This window comes from Cricetulus griseus, chromosome 7 (genome assembly GCF_003668045.3).
Source record: "Cricetulus griseus strain 17A/GY chromosome 7, alternate assembly CriGri-PICRH-1.0, whole genome shotgun sequence".
Classification (NCBI taxonomy): Eukaryota; Metazoa; Chordata; class Mammalia; order Rodentia; family Cricetidae; genus Cricetulus; species Cricetulus griseus.
This window is the reverse complement of record NC_048600.1, coordinates 9,724,316-9,743,686: the sequence shown is the minus strand read 5'-3', so window position 1 is coordinate 9,743,686 and position 19,371 is coordinate 9,724,316. Positions and strand designations below refer to the sequence as shown.

At 44.3% G+C, this 19,371-nt stretch overlaps 1 protein-coding gene across 2 annotated transcripts in view; it reads right to left on the bottom strand.

Moving 5' to 3' along the window:
* The window catches only part of Xdh (xanthine dehydrogenase), a 65,211-nt gene that overhangs the window by 21,586 nt on the left and 24,254 nt on the right, over nucleotides 1–19,371 (bottom strand). For both annotated transcript variants that reach the window (XM_027426102.2, XM_027426101.2), the window contains 12 exons: nucleotides 18,428–18,569; nucleotides 15,540–15,632; nucleotides 14,947–15,098; nucleotides 13,795–13,888; nucleotides 12,306–12,415; nucleotides 10,142–10,326; nucleotides 8,492–8,666; nucleotides 7,543–7,626; nucleotides 5,784–5,953; nucleotides 3,374–3,497; nucleotides 1,029–1,148; nucleotides 115–211 (listed from right to left, as the gene is read on the bottom strand). In XM_027426102.2, the coding sequence (XP_027281903.1) occupies nucleotides 115–211; nucleotides 1,029–1,148; nucleotides 3,374–3,497; nucleotides 5,784–5,953; nucleotides 7,543–7,626; nucleotides 8,492–8,666; nucleotides 10,142–10,326; nucleotides 12,306–12,415; nucleotides 13,795–13,888; nucleotides 14,947–15,098; nucleotides 15,540–15,632; nucleotides 18,428–18,569 (1,546 nt within the window). The remainder of the gene's footprint in view (nucleotides 1–114; nucleotides 212–1,028; nucleotides 1,149–3,373; nucleotides 3,498–5,783; nucleotides 5,954–7,542; nucleotides 7,627–8,491; nucleotides 8,667–10,141; nucleotides 10,327–12,305; nucleotides 12,416–13,794; nucleotides 13,889–14,946; nucleotides 15,099–15,539; nucleotides 15,633–18,427; nucleotides 18,570–19,371) is intronic.

The following is a 19,371-nucleotide window of genomic DNA, read 5'->3' as shown; positions in this document are numbered from 1 at the left end:
TTACATTAGAAAACTCAATCAACCACTTGCCTTCTCCAGGCCTCTGTGTGCATCTCTAGGATTTAATTGACAAACCAATGTCCCCATCCCTTCTGCCACATGGTGCTGCTATACCTGACACCACATTGTCAGCTTCAGAAAAGCCTTTCTTGAGATCGCCTTTCTCAATTTTTATCTCAGGGCCATAAAAGGAGTTGTTCTTTACAGCATCCTGAGGGTCAAAAGACAAAACTTCAGTAACATGGCCTTTGCAGGGAAGGGGTGATGGGAAAGTGGTTCTGACCAGAAAGAGAGGGGATTTCTGAATTGCTGCTTCTCTCTTCACAAATGTGTGTCTATGCTTTCATTCATAATCGTAAAGCATGCTCTACTGGAGCTCAGGGAATCATGTTCTGTATGTCTCCTTGATTGGAGATGGGCAGCTCTGAGTCTTCTGGAAAAGCAAAGACTCCCCAGAGTAACCAACTGCAGCTGAAATGTGGGGCAAGAGGAGCTCAGTTTGGCCATTAGTCGACTGAACCCAGGATGGTGAAACATAAGGTTTCCCAGGAGCATAAACTCTAGGGATGGAAGGAATTATAAAATCCATTTGCCGATGCCTCTTAACTTATGGTAGGATTGCATCCCAGTAAATCTATCATATTGAATATGTCATATGCTAACACGCTGAGTGAGCAGCATAGCTTCAACTGGCTGACCTTAAACAAATTCTGAAAGCCTATATTGGCTTACAGTTGGGAAAAACCATCTAGCACAAACTTGACTTTCAAGTGCAATGTTGGATATCATATGTGATTTGAATATTGTACTGACGGTGCAAAGCTGTGTGTTTGTGGGCTATGCTCATGCACCATTGGAAACCTGAAGAACTGATATAATTTAAACAGAACTGAGGGAAGCTGGGTGCCAACTGTAGCCAAACATTCATGTACTGCTCACACTGGAAGCTTCCTTCTCTAGAGGATCCTCCAAAGGAATGTCTGGGGATAAACGATGACTCCTCTACATGAGCAGCCCATTCCAGTTACCTCAATTGTGATGATGGCTGGAAGGTCTTCATAGGTGATTTTCACCTCTCTAGCAGCTCTCTGGGCATGTTCTGGGGTGTCAGCAACCACAGCACCAATGATGTGCCCAACACAAGTAACCTAAGACCAAGACAGGCTGTTAAAGAACATGAAGTTCCCCAAGAAGCAAAATTTTTTGGATATTCCAAAAAGGGCAAAAGTGGTCCCCACCCTTCAGTCAGAGCACATTTTTGGAATGCCCTCATGCCTTGCCATTCTCTGACCCTCCTCACTGAGGCCATGTGCCTCCTCACAAGATCACTGGCACCACAATAGAAAGAGATTTCAGCTTAGTGCCCGATTCTTGTATTTTCACTCTGGTAGCTTATTGAGAACATGCAGAGAAGATGATGTGGACAATGGCTGCCATTGTCCGTCATGAGCCAAATGGAAGGCATGGTCCCAGCATCTGTATGTCAATGGGGAGATGGCTTAGTGATTAAGGGCACTTGTTGCTCTTGCAGAGGATCTGGGTTCTAGTCCCAGCACCCACATGGAGGCTCACATCCTTCCATAAATCCAGTTCCAGGGAATCTTCTGACCTCTGCAGGTACTGGGCATGCATGTGGTACACAGATATATAAACAGGCAAAACACTCAGACACATAAAATAAAAATAAATTTTAAAATTTTTTTAAAGATGAAAACAGACTCGGGATAATGGCTAGATCTCAACTAACTAAATATTGGTCTTGTCTCTCAGCTTCAGTATCTTTCCACCAGACCACTTTCTTTCATGTCAAGCCTTCTCAAAATCCACACTTGTGTCTTACAACTTCATCTAGATCAGCAGTTCCCAACTGGTGCATCTCAACCCCTTGAGGGGGGATCATATATCTAATATCCTGCAATCAGATACCAACATTACAATTCAAAACAGTAGCAAAATTATGGCTATGCAGTAGCAACAAAATAATTTTATGATTGGAAGTCACCACAACATGGGGAATCTTATTAAAGGGTTGCAGCGTGAGGAAGGCTGAGAAACACTGTTCGAGATGCTCCTAAGCTGCAGGTCACAAACACTGGTTGAGACATGATGACACCAGTTTTCAATTTATAGTGATTATTGCTTCCCTTTAATGACACGTGCTTGTACATGCTCATGTGTATGTGTGTGTGCACATGCTTGCGGAGGTCAGAGGTCAGCATCAGATATCTTCCTCAGTTGTTCTATACCTTATTTTTGAGACAGGGTCTCTCACCAAGTCTGGAGCTCAGAGATTGGCTAGACTGACTGGCCAGTGAGCTTCAGGGATCTGCCTATCTAGATTATATATGAGTGTCACAACAGCTTGTGTTTTACATGGGTGCTGGGGATATAAACTCGAGTCTTCATGTTTGCACAAGCACATAAAAAGACCAAGCATCTCCTACAGAGCTCATAATGGATCTCCTGCATGGATAATTTTAATCAAATACTCATCAGAAAATAAATGAGTAATAGTGATTATATAGCTGATCATATTAAGATGCAAGGTTTTCTAATAACAAGCAACGCTTGACATGCAAGCCTCTGGAAGTTACCTCTGAAAGACCAATAAATACAGGCCTAACTGGTTCTGCAGTATTGACCTGTTTGTACTTAGTTGACTCTAAAATGTTGGAGTACTCCTGGGACTCTAGACATTGATAAAGTAATTTGTTCTTCTACCAAACACTTTATGTATTTTCTTTCATAAATGCCGTTGGAGTCCTTGTGTTTGCAGGGTTTCATCCTTTGCTTTCACCCTCACAGTAATATTTTTTTAAATAGTGATTAGCCTTCAGCAACACCTACTCGAATCTAATTTGCAACCTTTAATCAGTATTGGAATTATAAAATGAGCATCTGGGAGCTATCCAGAGATTGAAGCATAAGGAGTTTTGTAGCAACTGTCTTCAGAGCTTGGAGATGTTATTATTGCAGTTTTTATATACTTGAAATCAGTAAATGAACTCTCATAAGAGTGGATTGTCTATACCTAGTGGTGGGATTTTGAGCTCTTTCCTAGTTAGTTTATTTAATGTACTCTTATTTTCTTGTAAAAGAGATTAGCACTAGACATTACAATCCTGGTTGTTGACTCATATATAGTCACCAGCCTTGTTCTCCTGTCATTTTGGCACAGTCTCCTATTATGCCAGAATAGTAGTCATCAATTAAATAACCAAATAACATATCCTGTTCCTTTGTGGATTATCCCAAATACTGACCAATTACATGATGACCACACTAGATGCAATATTAGGAATTTGGGACAATGAGTACACATTAAAACCATTGTATTTATTCCAGTTATTTCTGATGACAAGTTCAAATATACCTTATCAGTTGCAAAGACAGTTTCATCGTTGAAAATGCCAGTTTCATTACTACTAGGAATATCTTCTTTAGTGAGGAAGCAAACAAACCCTGGCACCTTCTTGGCTTCTGAAGTGTCTATGGACCTGGGGAATAAACAGAGTGAGGAGCCAGGTCAGCAAACTAAGGCAGGAGACACATCATCTGGCCTGAACAGCCTGTCTCATTCAATTATCCTTCCTCTACCCGCAGTCCTCCCATCTCTGTCCTCTTCGCTTTAGATCATAACTTATTTCTATCCTATTCTGAAAATGATGATTGAGTGCCTTCCACAGTGAGGCTATTGTGCCAAATGCCACAGGGGACATAGGGTGGATAAGATGACCACGTATCAGATGTTAGTCCTAGTCTGGACTCCAAGTACAGGGAGCCTTATCAAAGAGAGCAGCAATAACTCTGGAAGGCTCTAGTTAAAATATATCTCACTGGAACAAGCACTTTGGGACTTAGGCTATGCCATGGATACAGTGGCTTTGGACATGTACTCACAGACAATTTCATGCATTAATAGTGCTGTGCCTATATCAGGGCATCCTACACACAATTAGGCAATGCTGACCTAGAAAGATGATGCTGCAGTTGACCAAGTTTAACAGACTACAGAGCAGAGGCAACTCGGGTAAAGTTCTAGGAAGTGCCTTGCAAGAATCATCTCTGAAACAGTTAATCCTCATTTAAAAGAAAAACCAAAACAAAAAAGCAATTACCGTTATCCCCATATTACAGTTAAGGAAATGAAAGATTGGGAGAGTCAAGTAATTTGTCCAAAGTCACCCAGCCAGAAAGCAACGTATCTGGGATTAGAACCAAGAGCAGCGATGAGGATGCCGCCAGGTAATGAAACTTCACCCTTCCAACCCATCCATTCACACACTGATGGGATGGGGGATACTGGAGTGTAGACAATATGAGTCATGGCACTGTTAACATGGGCTCAAGACAAGTACCAAGCAAAAGGACTCACCTCTAGCCCTGGCTGTCAATTAACTGAAATACTTCCCCCAAGGCCTGGAAAAGTTGATTACCTCATTAGGTATTTTGTATCTAGCTCACCATGATCTAGGTTAGGAACCCCAGCAAGGAAAGATTGACAGGGAAGCCCGGGTCTGCCCCAAGGCAGGGCCTGAGAGAGAGAGATTCCTGGGTATTCTGCCCAGCCACAGGCTATGTCCAGTGCCACCAGAAGATGAAGCTCAGTGTCTGACTATAAACATCCCGAGGTGTCATAGCGGCAGATCCTAATGCTCCTTAGTCTCAAACATAGCCCCTACCACCTGCCAATCACACGTCTGGGGCAAGAAGCTCCTCCTGCTTATGCCTTAGTTCTCTGCTGCACCTGCCTACAGGTTTGTTGTGAAGAGTAAGTTAAGGGGTGGGGGAGTGTCCTTCTGTTTGCTATGAATATATGTTTCTCTTATTGGCTGCTGAATAAAACACTGATTAGCTAATAGCCAAGCAGGACACATAGGTGGGGCTACCAGAGGAGAATTCTAGGGAGAGAAGGCAGAGAGAAGCTGCAAGAGAAACACCATGTAGCCACTGAAAGAGTAAAATGCTGGAGCATTCTCTGGCAAGATAAGACCACGTGGAAACACTTAGATTATTAGAAATGGGTTAATAATTAAGAGAGAGCTAGCCAATAAGAAGCCTGAGCCATTGGCCAAACAGTTTATAATTAATATAAATCCTTGTGTGTTTATTTGGGGCTAAATAGCTGTGAGACCAGGCAGAACCAAAACTCCATCTACAAATGAGCCAATATATGTAAAATGTGTAAAACTAGGTGGTAAGCACCAGGTGCTATCTATGTTCAGTGTTAAGCACTATGTTTACCATGACTGTTGCTTTAGTAGTAATTCTTGCTGATTGGCTTTTAGTATCTAACAGGTATGGCTGTTCTCTGCTAGGTGTGCTGTGTAGACACATTTGGGAGCCCTACAAACACCCTGTTACAAACTCCAAAGCAGATAGGGGTCTCAGCAGCTACACCTGCCCTGTAGCTCTTCCAGGATCCAATCCCAGCTTTGTGGAGCTAAGGCTAGGTTCCTTCCTATAGTGTCAGCTACATTTTTTTTTTAAGTTCTGCATGGTTCAGCCCAAGCTCTGAATGTAAGTCTGACCTGGTCCTGTTAGGAGCTTGTCATCTACACTCAGGGCTTTTCAGGCCAAGGGTGACCTCCCTGCTCAACTCCCAGACTGTCCTCCTGCCCTCTTCCCCTCCCTCCAGGAGAACTTCAGATACCATTTGTGGAGCCTAAGTCTTCCTGCTGCTCTCTGATGAGTTTACCAGGACTTCCTGCCTCTGATCTAGGACAGGGAATCCTCAAGGGGCCTCCATGCTTCTCACAGACTCCCTGGGAGACAATACTCACGTGATCTTAGCATGGGCCCGGGTGCTGGTGACCAGCTTCAGAGACAGCTCGTTCTCATATCTGGGAATGTCGTCGCAATACACAGCCTGTCCTGAGGCCTGCATTTCAGCAGCCAGGTGAGGGAGGGGCCGGCCCACCATGTCCTCCTCAGACTGATCCTTTGGCACCTCCTGAAATAATATGGTCACTAGTCAGGCTTTGGAGGACACTGTTCCTCTACCAGGCCCATGGGACACTGAAAACTAGGGAAAGCCAGAGGGTACCTAAAAAGTCACTGGCAAGGTACTCATAGTATAAACATATGAAGAAACAGCAAAAGAAGCTAAATATGCATTAGCTGAAAATTGGGTTATACTGTATCTGTACAGTGGAATAGTATGCAACCATTAAAACATACTTTTGAAGAATTTAAAACAAAAGAAAGAATGCTTATATTAAGCATAAAACATTCTATATGTGTGTATGTTGATTGATTTTATAAAAAATAGCACATGCTGCTAACATCAAGTATGTTTATCCACATAAGCAGAAGAAAAATAGAAATAAACAAAAATACAATGACTTTCTCTTGGAGGTGAGATTTTCAGGTGACTTTTATTTCCTTGTTCATACTTTACTGTAGTTCCCAGAATGTTTTATTAACTTTATAATCAATTTCTATCTTATTTGTTTTTCAGAGTAGTAAAGCGTCTAATACTTACTGAGCATTTTTATGAGCCACAGACTTTTAAGTGGTCTAATTTTATTTTTTGTTACTAGGGATAGATCCAAGGTTTTATCCTTGCCAGGCCAATGCTCTAGCACTGGGCAGGCAGCCCAGCAAACACACTTCAGTCCTCCCTCTCCTGCATACTGTTAAACAAGTCCATCATTAGCCACTTGTGTACCTAATTGACTTTCCTAAGAAGCACAGAGGTGGTTTGTCCAAGGTTACAGAATAAAGACAGGACAAACTTTGGATTCTGATCAGGCAGCCATGCCCTAGAGTTCATCTGTGGGCCACCAACTTTCGGCTCAGTAAATTGCAGCCAGTGTTTGATTCTATAAATAGTTACTGAACTTATTCATTTGAATGGTTTGTGTTGTTTTTAAGAGACAGAGCCTCCTGTTTCCTGGGTGGTACTCCAATTTTCTATGTAGCTGAAGACAGCTTCAAACTCCTCCTGATCCCCCTGCTTCTACCTCCCAAATGCTGGGATGCCAGGGATGCTCCTCCACAGCTCTTTTCTGTGGTTCTGGGGACTGAATGTAGGGCCTAGTGCATACACAAGCACTCTACCAACTGAACTGTACCCCAGCCCCTCATTCATTTATAAGTTTACAGCTGTTTTTGCTACAGTGACCACTTACACATGATAATACACTGTTATGGCTTGCAAAATCTGAAATGTGCTGACATTTCACCTAGTACATCCCCAAAACTTGTTAGAATGACGTCTTTTTTTGCATATGCTCATCCATACATGCATCTTCAAGAAGACTTTTAGATTGGCACATTAGGGGTCAGGAAAGACAGAATAGATTTTTCTTTTCCCTAAGGAACAGATGTAGTTTAGCACCCAGCCCTAAGAGAGAAACAGGCAAACAAGGACAAGAAGCAACAACACAACCCTGGTGCTCATCCCTGGATGTTCAAGCACAGGGTGAGGGACGGGAAGCCTCTGCATGCCATTCAAGTTAGTCATTTGCCAAAGCTCAGCCATGAGCCATCACATGTGGCTGTGGGGGCCCTGATATTAAACATGCCATGTGTACTCACTTGGAAAAGCTGGACGTTAGCTGGAGGGTCCTTCTGAAAGAGCAGAGTGGCACTGGCAAAGGTGGGGTCCAGCTTACCACACACCTGTGGAAGTGAGGTAACAGAGGAGGCTAGGACTATGTCACATTGTTTTCCTCCTTCCATCCACAAGTAATGAAGATGATGAGTCTTCTCCCATCCCCTCATCCCCAACCCCCATCCCATAGTCCCCCATCCCCCATCCCCTCATCTCCCATCCCCTCATTCCCCATCCCCATCTCCTCATCCCCCCCCATCTCCTCATCCCATCCCCCATCCCCTCATCCCCATCCCTTCATCCCCATCTCCTCATCCCCCCCATCCCCTCATCCCCCACCCCCTATCCCCCATCCCCTTTTTCCCCATCCCCATCCCCATCCCCCATCCCCTCATCCCCCATCCCTTCATCCCCCATCCCCCACCCCCTCATCCTAGAGTTTCGAGTATTATGCCAGATCTTTCTCAAAATTCAAATGTGGGCTCTTGGGACTCAGTGTTCAATAACCATACCAACTACATCCCCAGCCACCTTGATCCTGTGCCCTGAATGCCTACTACCTTCTCCTATACCTCTGACTTTCCACATGTATGCAACCTGCTCTTTGTTGGAATATCACCCCACCCCAAGCCTTCCTTAAAGTCTTCCTTATTCCTCATTACTCTGGAAGTATTTAATAATATGGAAGACAGTCTCTATATTACAAGAAGAGCAAGCTGGGGTATAAATCCCTTTACTAATCATGATTCTAAATCTGCCTAGAAAGTGATACCTACAGGCCCAAAGACAGGCTTGAGGTGGTGTCACTGTCCCCAGGTTGTCTTGACCCTGCTCTTCTGCTCTCAGATGATGAAAGGGGAGGAGCAACTTTGCCATCCAGCCCAGCCTGCTGAGTCCCCAAACAGTGCTGAAGAGACTCTGCCCTATACTCACATTCTCAGGGTTCACTCTGCCCAGCTTCTGGAGTACCGTCAGGTAGAACTTGAAGAAGAAGCTGAGGGTGAGGGTGCGCCGGAACTCCACCATACCACCAGGGGCATTGGGGGCCAGGTGCAGCTCCTCGGCCAGGCCAGCACACACATCCTGCAGCAACTCCTCATTCCAGGACCTGGAAGAGAGCAGAATGTGGGCTTTCTTCCTCCCACCCATCTCCACCACTCAGTGTGGAGTGTAACACCCAAGGCCTGTGCCAAATAAGCCTGGGTTCAGGCTTTGACTCAATGCCATGAATTGCACAACTGCAGGCAAACTATTCTGCCTTCTGATGCCTTGGTCCCCTAATCATAGATAGTTGATAGATAGACGATAGACAGATAGATAGATCTAGATAGATATCTATATAAATAGATATTATTTTTTTAATTTTTGAGATTATAATATAATTACATTTCTTCCTTCCTTTTCCTTTCTCCAAACCCTCTCATATAGCCCTCCCCACTCTCCTTCAAATTTATGTCCCCTTTTCTCATGAATTGTTATTGCATGCATATATATATATATATATATATATATATATATATATATATATATTCCTAAATATAACCTGTTTGGTTTATATAGTATCACTTGTACATATTTTTTTAAATCCCAAAAATAATAGTTACTTTAGGTTCTTATAATGTACTAGGCAATGTTAACATTACAGTAGGGAAAAGTCTAATGCCCATTTTATCACTGAGAAATTTTGGCATAGAGGGACTAATTAATAGGACTTCTGTTCCTCATCTGGTTAGTGGTAGAGCCAAGGAATCAAATTTCAAGGTCTCTCTTCTATGTAGTCATTGTAAGGATCACTCACATAAGATAACACTGATGAAGCACCTGGCATAACTGCTGCCATGTGGCAGCCCAGTAGGATTAATAATAAGAATGTGAATACCAGTGGTAGTGGAAATAATAAAAGTAACAGTAATACTGATAGTAGAGATAATGGTGACACCGCCAGCAGCAGCAGTAATACTCTTGGTTGTAATACTTCTAATGGCCATAAGCAGCATGGTGGTAACCATAGTTACAGTAACACTGGGGACCAAAGCAGAAATAGTAGAAAGCAGTGGCATCAGTAAGAATGGCACCAAAGATGCTGCTACTATAGAGTTGGTAGTAGTGATGGCAATAATGCTACTATCGGTAGTAACAGTAGCAGCAGCTGTGACAGCAGTGTAGTGGGAGTAACAGTGATGGCAGAAAGTAGCCATAGTAACAGCATCAGCATGCTGCTAGCAGCAACAGCATTAACGGTACTCACAGCTTGTAATGGTGCCAACAGCACTAGCAGTAGGAAGAGGAGTAGCAGCAGTAATGCTAATAAAAATAACCCCTACCATAGGGTTACCAATGTCTGTATTCACAATAATAGATTGAGAATAGAAGAGCCAGTGGCAATAGTCGTGGGAGCAATAGTAGTAGATACTTCCACTGCAGTCATTCATTAGAATGAATGACAGCAGCTGTGCGACCAGCAGCAGCTGTAGTCACGACTGAAGCATTAGAAGCATCGCCAGAAGGAGCAATGGCAATAGCAGAAGCAGGAGCAGCCATAGTAACATCCCAGCAGCCAGTGGGGCAGTGCAGGCAGCTTACCTGGAGAGCTGCCTGGGAGTGGTCTTGAGGGCTGAGATGGTTCTGTCGGCCATCCCTCCATAACAAAGGGACAGTTCCTGCACCTCAGTGGTCCCTGGCTTGAACAGGACTCTCATGCCACTAGTCACCTTGGCAATGTCATCTTCTCTTCGGGAGGCCTGCTTGAAGGCTGAGAAAAACTCACCCTAAAAAAAAAAAGAAAGAAAGAAAGAAAGAAAGAAAGAAAGAAAGAAAGAAAGAAAGAAAGAAAAGAATTGACATTCTGCACAGTTTGCAAGCATAACAAATGGCCAGCATGAAATATAGGGACTATTAGACAGAAGGCAGGAGAGGTAGGGAGGATGTGTCTGTGCCTTGTAAATCAGTGGGAAGCAAAGACAAGATATATTCTTAGACTACATATTTGCAAGTTCCAGGTTACATTCCCAGAAGCAGCAAAGGATCAGGACTCCCCTGCCAGTCAGGTGACTGGGGGATGGGATGGTGTCTACAGAACAAACAGCTGAAGGAGAAAGATAACCAGAAATCCATCCTGGTGTCATATCAGAACCCACTGGTCCCTCCAGAGACCTCAGTGAGAACTCCTTGGCATGCTGCCTCTCCAGCTGGGACAGGGAGATGTGGTACAGGCTGTGACACCACCTCTCCTGTGGCTCCCAGATGTCTGTAATGTGTCCCTCCCACCAGCGTGCTGCAGATAGAGATCCTTGTCCCTGTGAGCCTGGGTCCTGCTATGAGGCAACTGTTGCTTCATGCTAGAAGCATGCTTCTCTTCTGCATCTGAACCACATCTGTTTCTATGGAGAGGAGGGTAATATGAATCACTTTCCAGGAAAAAAATTCCTGTGCTATCTGCCTTCCACGTTGTGTGCTCCTCAGGTCACCCTGCTTTGTGGTCACTCTGGGTCTGCATATTTATATTAACATCAAAGGTCCTTTGTTCTGAAGGAGCCATAGAGACTCCCAGGTATCATTCTTGGGCACTGACTTGGCCTGGAGCACCTTGCCCCGAGCTTGAACTGTTCTAAAGCAGACAGTGGTTCCGTGTGTTCACTCCTGGGGCCACACTGGTGCCACCAGCTGTCCGGGTACCAGTGCCCTTCTTGATAAAACTTTCTAGTTCACAGTATAATGTCTCCTCTCTCTTATCAAATGATAGATTTTCTTAAAAATAAAATCTCTGAAAAATAAAAGCAGAGCCATATGAAGCCTGACTCTATCCCCTGTCCCTACTCAATTAAAAAGAAAATTAGTGATCTGTGAAATTCAGAATTCTGAGAGTCGTTGCTGAAAATAGTCTATAAACACAAGCTGGAAAATCATTAGGAGGCCACCTCAGGGGCATAATTGCTCAAATTGAATTAGCATTCTCATTAAGGAGGTCAAAATCTGCAAGGATGAACCCTTCCCACACGAGCTGAGCACTTCCTGTAACCCGTAGCTGTCCTGACAGCTGTTTTGCTGGCCTCGCCTAGAACATTCTTGTAATGTGTCTATTGTGGATGTGTTCTCAATTGGTGACTGCTGAGAAGAGAGAGCTACAACAGGTCAAGCCCCCCCACACACACACATCTGTCCAAACAGGTGAGTAAAGCTGCTCACAAAGCCAAAATCCAGCAGTGGCTAGCCAGAGTGAGGTCAGTGCCAAAACCTTAGCAAGTCCAAGGTCAGCCATGGGGGTCTCACCATAGCAGCTTCTACACTGGCATGCAGGACCTATACACTTGAACTTGGGAAAATAACATTACTGGCACAAGGCAGGAATACCAAAAAGACAGGAATGTGAGCTACTGGTTGTTGATCACCATTGACTTCCATACATCTACCAAAAACCTCATGAGTTTGGTCCCCTTCAGTCTTCCCTATAGTCTCTACAGTAGGTAACATTGTGCCTACTTTACACAGAGGGAACAGGGGCTCAGACAGATGAGACAAGCCCCTCTAGGTCCCATGTCTGACTGTTGAGTCCCATAGTCCATGCCCTGCAACTTCTCCTTGTCCAGAAATGATAGGGCTGCTTCATCAAAGGCAAAGTTAGTGAGAATAGATCAGTGTTAAAGTTAAGAGATGCTAACTATGGTTCTGAGACTATCTTTGGCTCCTTATCTGGAGTCCAACAGTGGAATAGTTTGGGCAGAGCCTGGAGCAACTCCCACTGTCTTACCTCCCGGCTGTAGGGGATCTCAATGGACAGCAGTATCTCCTCTGGACTGAGCAGAGTTCTTCTGTAGCCAGGGAAGAAGGTATGGTCCATCCGAACAGTTCTCTTGGTGCCTATATGCAGAAGAGACAATGACAGCCACATGTGGGTGAGGCTGGGGATACACTGGGAGCAGAGGACAGTCATGGGGGGGGGGCAAGTTCCTCTCTGTGCTCTCTGATGCCATGGTCAGAGGAAGCACCTGGCAAAATTGGAACTGAGTTCCCTTCTGAGGCCCTTAAACAGCGTGTTCTCATCAATGTCTATCATCTTTTTTGAGGGAAGGATGCACTGGTCTGTGGTACATGTCATTCTATGGTCTAACTACATCTGCCAGGGCCAAGCTCAGACAGTCATGCAAAGTCATTGAGTGTGAAGTAAGAATAAGGGCAAGAAAGAGTTGTGTCACTCCCCTGTTCACGGTCCTCCACCAAGATAGCTGACAAGGATTGCCTTTGGGTAGCTGGCATCTAGGAACTAGATTTCAGAAGGATTCCTACCATTTGGGTAGTGTGGCATATGTAACTTGGGTGGTAAGTCTCTAACAAGCTTTTCTGGTAGATAGTAGTTCTCCCATGTTGTCACAATTCATTGCAGAGGAAATTATCATATATTCTGGCCCCAGCCCACCCTCATCCAGGTGGCCAGTTAACTGTGAATCACCTACAAAAGACTACAGAAATGAATGTGGAGGTTTCAAGAGAATGAAACGAGAACTCCCATATGACAATATCCCTTCTGGCCAACACCCATGTTTATTGCTGCTCTATTTATAACATCAAGGAAATGGAACCAGCCTTGAAGTCTATCAACAGCTGGATGCTTAACAAAAATGTGATACATGGAGAAAATGGAACTTTAATTGGCCAAAGTGGAATTACAAAATTTGCAAGAAAATGGACAGAATTGGAAAACAACATTTTAAATGAGGCAATCCAGGCTCAGAAAGACAAACACTGCAATTTCCCTCTTCTGAAGTGCCCAGCTTCTAATGTTATATATGTGTGCTTTGAAGAGGCTAGGAAATTAGGAAGGGACCCATGATGATGAGCAAGGGCCTTTAAGGGACCAGGGTAAAATAAGTAAAAGAAGACATGTGATATAAAGTAGAAGGGGAAATATTGGGGGTAAAAGGTTAAAACGAGGACAGGGTGGGGGACAGGAAGATGGAGGAGAGGCCCAACCAAAGCTAATATGTATGAAAATGCTGTAAGAAAATCTGTTACTTTGTATACTAATTAAAAATATTAAATTTAAAAAATAAAATAAAGAAAAGATGCTTAACTCTCTCAGCCCCTAGTGTGAATTGATTCCACTGCAACTTCTATGAATCCAAATCTTAAAGCACTGGGGACCACCGAACTGGAGGCTTTGTTTCCCTAGAAAATTACCCAGGTAGTAAAACTTTCCTCCTGCAAGCCATTCTTTCTAGATCTCTGCCTCAGGGGCTCACCTCTAGACACGAGGGTCAGTTTGGCTCCACTGGCCATGAACACCGGGTTGAGATCAGAGATGGGGCTGGCGGTGATGATGTTTCCTCCAATGGACTGGTGAGAACAAACAGAGAGTGGTGAGAGCTGCTCAGACTCCTGCATGCAGGGCAGGAGGTTACAGTTGTGACAGGGGGCACTGGAGGACCTGACTGCCTGAGCAGCCCAGTGAGACACGGTCATTCAAGGAAACACACAAGCCTGAAATCAAAACACTTGGGATGTGTTCTCAGCTCAGAAACATATGTATGCATCAGTAAACTGAGGCAGGCTCTTTCTAAATGTTTTCCCTCACCCACCTTTTTTATGCTGGAAGGACTGAGGTGAGCTATTGCAGAGGCTGTAAAGAGCTAGGAAAATGAAACCCAAGATAGAGATCAAGGAGAAAGAGGACAACTCAGAGATGAATAGTTGGCTGCTTTCGGATCTGAACTTTCTGGCAGTGTGACAAAAACAAGTAAATGGAACAAGAATCAGATAGAGGTTCTTGTTACCAAAACCAAGGAGGAAAAACAGTGTGAACTGAGAACAAAACCTTCTCAGAAGCACGCTTAGGAGAACTTGGGGACATAATGGCACTTTCTGTATCTGCGTTCCTTCCTCTGAAACCAGAGGTGGCACGTTCTTGGGCAGGGTAGGGGAGGTGGAAGTGTACTGTTTTGTTCTGTTCCAACTTTAAAGGCAATTTTCAAAGAATAGAGTGGATATAGAACATTGTCTCCCAATACCATAAACTATATGAATCCCAAATGGAACAAGAACATGAATGATACCATCTACAAACTAGAAATATCATGGCTGCTCATAAGACTTGACAGAATGATCAACAAATGGGCCCTTTCCTCCTTCAGAGGGAGCTCTGCCTTTGGTTTATCCCTAAACTCTGAAGGGACCCAGATCTGGCTACTCTCTGACATGTCTCTTATCCACTTGCTGAGAATCTTGACCAACTTGAGAAAGAGGGAGGCAGGACACTGTCTCTCCAATCTGGAGGGAGAAGTGTGAGTGTTTCTCAGTGGCCCACAGACTACCTTCATGACTGGTACCCAGAGACATACAGAAAACCCAATCTCTGGGCTCTACCTCTCCCCTCTGTCTATGACCGAAGGACTCACCGCCACGGACTTGACCTGCTTGCCAGCGAACCAGCGTAGCTGCTCCAGCACACCTCTGAATACTTCTGTCTTTTGTTCTGAAAGATTATTGACTGCCTCTGTCAGGACATTTTCTACCAAACTAAGGGGGCAAGCAGCTCCAAAGGAGATTCCTGTGGATATATGCCAGAAATAAAGTCACTCCTGTGAAACCTGAACCAGGTTGAAGCCAGGCTTCCATATTTATGGGGCCCAGAGAAGGGACTTAACTAATGGACTATGCTCATATATTTAGATCCTATAATCAACACATTTTCCTGTAATCCAGTAGTTCTCAACTCAAAAAATAAAAAGCAATACCTCTGGAGGTAAAGTTCTGGCTTAAAGGAAGAAAAAAAAAAGCACACAAACACTATAATCCCCATCTCTCTAGTTCCATCTCCATGTGATCCAGTGTGTCATCAGGACCAAAGACAACACCAAGATTCTTACAGCCTCTTACTAACACTAACCACATATACTCAGTGGGGGAAAGTGATGAGGGTCACGTCCTTCCCAGCTCACCCCTGCCCCTGTACCAGGTGGATTCCAGGAGAAGCAGAGGGGAGCCTTACCCTCAGGCCCATGTGTCACTGAATTCAGTTCAGGGATCCAGGCTGGGCAGACCATCAGAGGAAATAACATGTTCTTAAACTTCATTTCAATGCCTTTGAAAATTAAGAAACCTGGGTTAGAGACCTTAGCAGTTTCCCCACATCACACACAGGGTGCATGGCCCATTTAGCACCAGAAGGAGGTTTAGATTTAGGAAACAGAACAAATGACGGGGTAGAGGAGGGGGGCGGGTACTGTCAGTCATAATCTCTGCCTTTCTCTCAAAAACAAAAGAAAATGAACTCAGATTCACTGCAATGCATTTGTGTTGTGTAATAGCATTCAAAACCATGGGACATTAAGGAATGCCCAAAATTCTTCCAAGCACTTTATATTTGAATTTATTTGTTACTCCTAATAGCCCTGTGAGGGACTGTAAGTTTCTGTTTATAGATGTGGAACCTGAGGTGCAGAAATGTTCAACTTTGTAACGAATGGTTATTTATGTATATGTATACAATGGAATCATGTGTATTCCTTGATGTACATGTAAATATCAGAGGACAGCTTTCAGGAGTTGGTTCTCTCCTTCCACCATGGGTCCTGGGGATAGAACTCAGGTCATCAAACTGATGTATCCAGTGTCTTTTCCCCCACTGAACTATCTCACTAGCCTCAAACGTTTTGCTCAAATCCACAGCTAAGAACAAGCCGTTGATAGTGATGGGGTGTAATAACAAAAACATCTAAGCCTGAATTTAAAACAAAAGAAGAAAATTAGACACAAAATGTCAAATCTGTCTTCCAATTTCCAATGTTTCTGTATGGGTTCCTCAAGGTGAGTGACTTTGCAAGGTTGCACCATTGCCCAGTTTCTGTCTCTACCCCAACTAATCACTAGAAGCCTCTGCTGATGCTACCCCTCTGCTCCCTGGGGTCCAGATGATATACTGGCCCTCTCAGTCTTGCCAATAGGATAGCAGATGGGGAGAGTCGAAACAGAAACCCCAGACTCTCCATCTTGATGTGGCTGAGGATTTCAAAGGACAACCCAGCCTTAGAAGTCCATTCCCAAGACAGGACAGGGACTGATGTGATCTTAGTAAGAATTTTTCTACACTCACTCCCTTTACACCCCACACTAGTTGCAGGTAGGTGTTTACTTTGTGTGGGTGTGTGTATAAGGAGGAGGGATAGAATAGCTTGAGAAATTATTTCTAATTCTAATCATAAGTTTTCACTATATATAACACAGAACACTGGCTGAGTCATGGAGAGGAGCATGTCCAAAGTCAAAACATCCCCAAAGATCCTTCTAGCCACTTTAAACCATGCTACCCTTAGCCCCTAGAGCTCTAGTTATGGAGACAAAGGCCTGAGAGCCACAACCATACGGACAACAAGAGCATCAACCACCATGAATGCTGCTGAGCCACAGCCTTCAAAATCACACCACAGAGACATGTCTCATTCCCTAAACACTGAGTGTCACAAAGCTACAGATAGCAGCCTCTGTATCCTATTTGTGCTTCTGAGGACAGGGTCAGTACTATGCTGACCTGTCACTGAACAAACAAAGCTCTCCTCTCTGGGCTGAGGATACAACCAGAATCTAAGGAGTTGATCTCCTTCAGAAACCAGAGCAGATTTCAAACAGCTGCTTTGATTTCTTAAGCATGGTGTGTCAACCACCTCAACACATACACTACACTACACATATATACATGTACACACACATAATATATACATGCATACATACATATACATACACTAAACAGAGATCCTCTGAGCTAACCTTCACTGTGCTGTGAACTTCTTGGATTTCACTAGGTTTGATATGCAGCAGAACATATACCAGCCAAGCAAGGTTTAGAAGTGGAAAGAGGATAACAGGGATCTGAGCCCTCTACCCTTGCTCTTGTCTCATGGAACACCAGGACTGGGAGTATACAACCTTAGCCTCCCTGGCCTGTTCAGCTATTGTGGGTCCTAGACCCAGATGATGGCAGGGTCCATACAACATAGCCACCCTTGGACATCTCTCCTTTGCCCTATTACATCATCCCAGAAAAGGAGAGAAGAAAAGGCATTTATAGATCCTGGGGTGATTAGTCAGCAGGTAAGAACACTTTATTGCAAGCAGAGTCCCTGGGTGCAAATCCCCAACAACCATATAAAGACCAGGAGTGGTTACAAATACCAATAACTCCAGTGCTGTGTGGGGCTTGCTCAGTTTAGGTCCAGATTCACTGAGGATCCTGTTTCAGGGTTATAAGGTACAACACGAAAGAGTAGTACATTCCCTTTGGCTACTGAATGTCCACATGTCTCTCTCTCTCTCTCTCTCTCTCTCTCTCTCTCTCTCTCTCTCTCTCTCTCTCTCTCTCTCTCTCTCACACACACACACACACACACACACACACACACACACACACACACACACACATTTATAGACCTCTAGTATTGATCAGACATTGGTCTGGACACTTGGCTAGCATTTTTTCCACCCCTTTTAGACCAGGAAATCTGTGAGGCAAGGAACTTTTCCTCTTAGATCTTTCTGTGCCTAATTCTTCCCAGAGATGGGAAGGGTCAAGGTTGGCACTCCAGGGATTTTCATGGAGAAAATCAGCAAGTGTATGGTATCCAAGCAGCCTTCTGAGACATGATACCACCCCATACACAAAATGAGAAACCAAAGAACCTTTCCTAGGATACACAGGAAGAGACTGAACCAGGTCTCACTGGCTCCAAAGCCAATGTCTTGGGAGTCCATATGCCCTGAGCTCAGTGGGTTCTCAGTGAGCAGTCAGTGAGGCAATGTGTAGAGAGCAGAGGGGACATTCTGGAAGAGAGTAGAGGGACCACAAGAGCCCAGCAATGCCCAACGGTCCCCATGCATCCTTACCTATCTCCGTGTTCCCCACCACCAGCTTGGCATCGGGGTGCTGAGCTTTGATGTCGAGCAGTTCCCCCAGGGTTGAAGCCTGGATCCAGGTCACACGCTCCCCTTCAAAACGCAGCTGCTTCTGCATAGTGTCTTTCAGCCTCTGGGAAGTATAGTTAGCTTACTATACTGTCTCCTTCTTATCAACATTCCCCAGAGGAATCATGTTAAGTCTATGGTGAGGTCAGCCTGTTTACTGGCCTGTCGAATGCCGAATTGAGAAGGAAGAAAGAGTACATGCCAAGGGCAAAAGTGAAGTGGGTTACATACAATATCTGTTTGGCCCTATTCAGTACATCATAGCACCCTTCAGAAGAGCTTGGTAAGAGGCACTTTGAGCCTTGCTGCTACAGCTGAAAGAACAACCTGAAGATCAAGGTGATGGTACCTCCCAAAAGCTACCTGCTATGAGGAGCCCAAACCAGAAATCTCAAGTTCCTGACACTGTCCTGCACTGTCTCCAGGAGGCACAGTGGACAAGGAATGGGAAGGGTTAAAGGTCAGGTGCTCAGAGAGCAGAGAGCATGCAGAGGAGGGCAGAATCTAGTAGATATGAGTGACACTTGGTGGGAAAAGAAATCCCAGGTATCTAACTGATGGTGTCTTCAAGGGTCCAGAGAATGATATGCTAATAGTGGCACTGGTAATCTATCCTCTGGCCTGTTGAACCACTGAGGCAGTCTTCAGCAGCCTCTGTCCCCAAAAAGCATGTGCCAAGAAACACTGGAGAAGGCTTGATTCTTTCCTTGCAATAAATATAAATGAAAATAAGAAAGTTAGCACTAGGATGTGTCTCCAAGATAGAACCTCAAGCCATGTTTGTTTCCTTTTAACATAGCCATGTCTCCTTTAAAGAAGTAAGCTGCTTATAGATGGACAAATAGATGGCTTGATGGGTTCACACA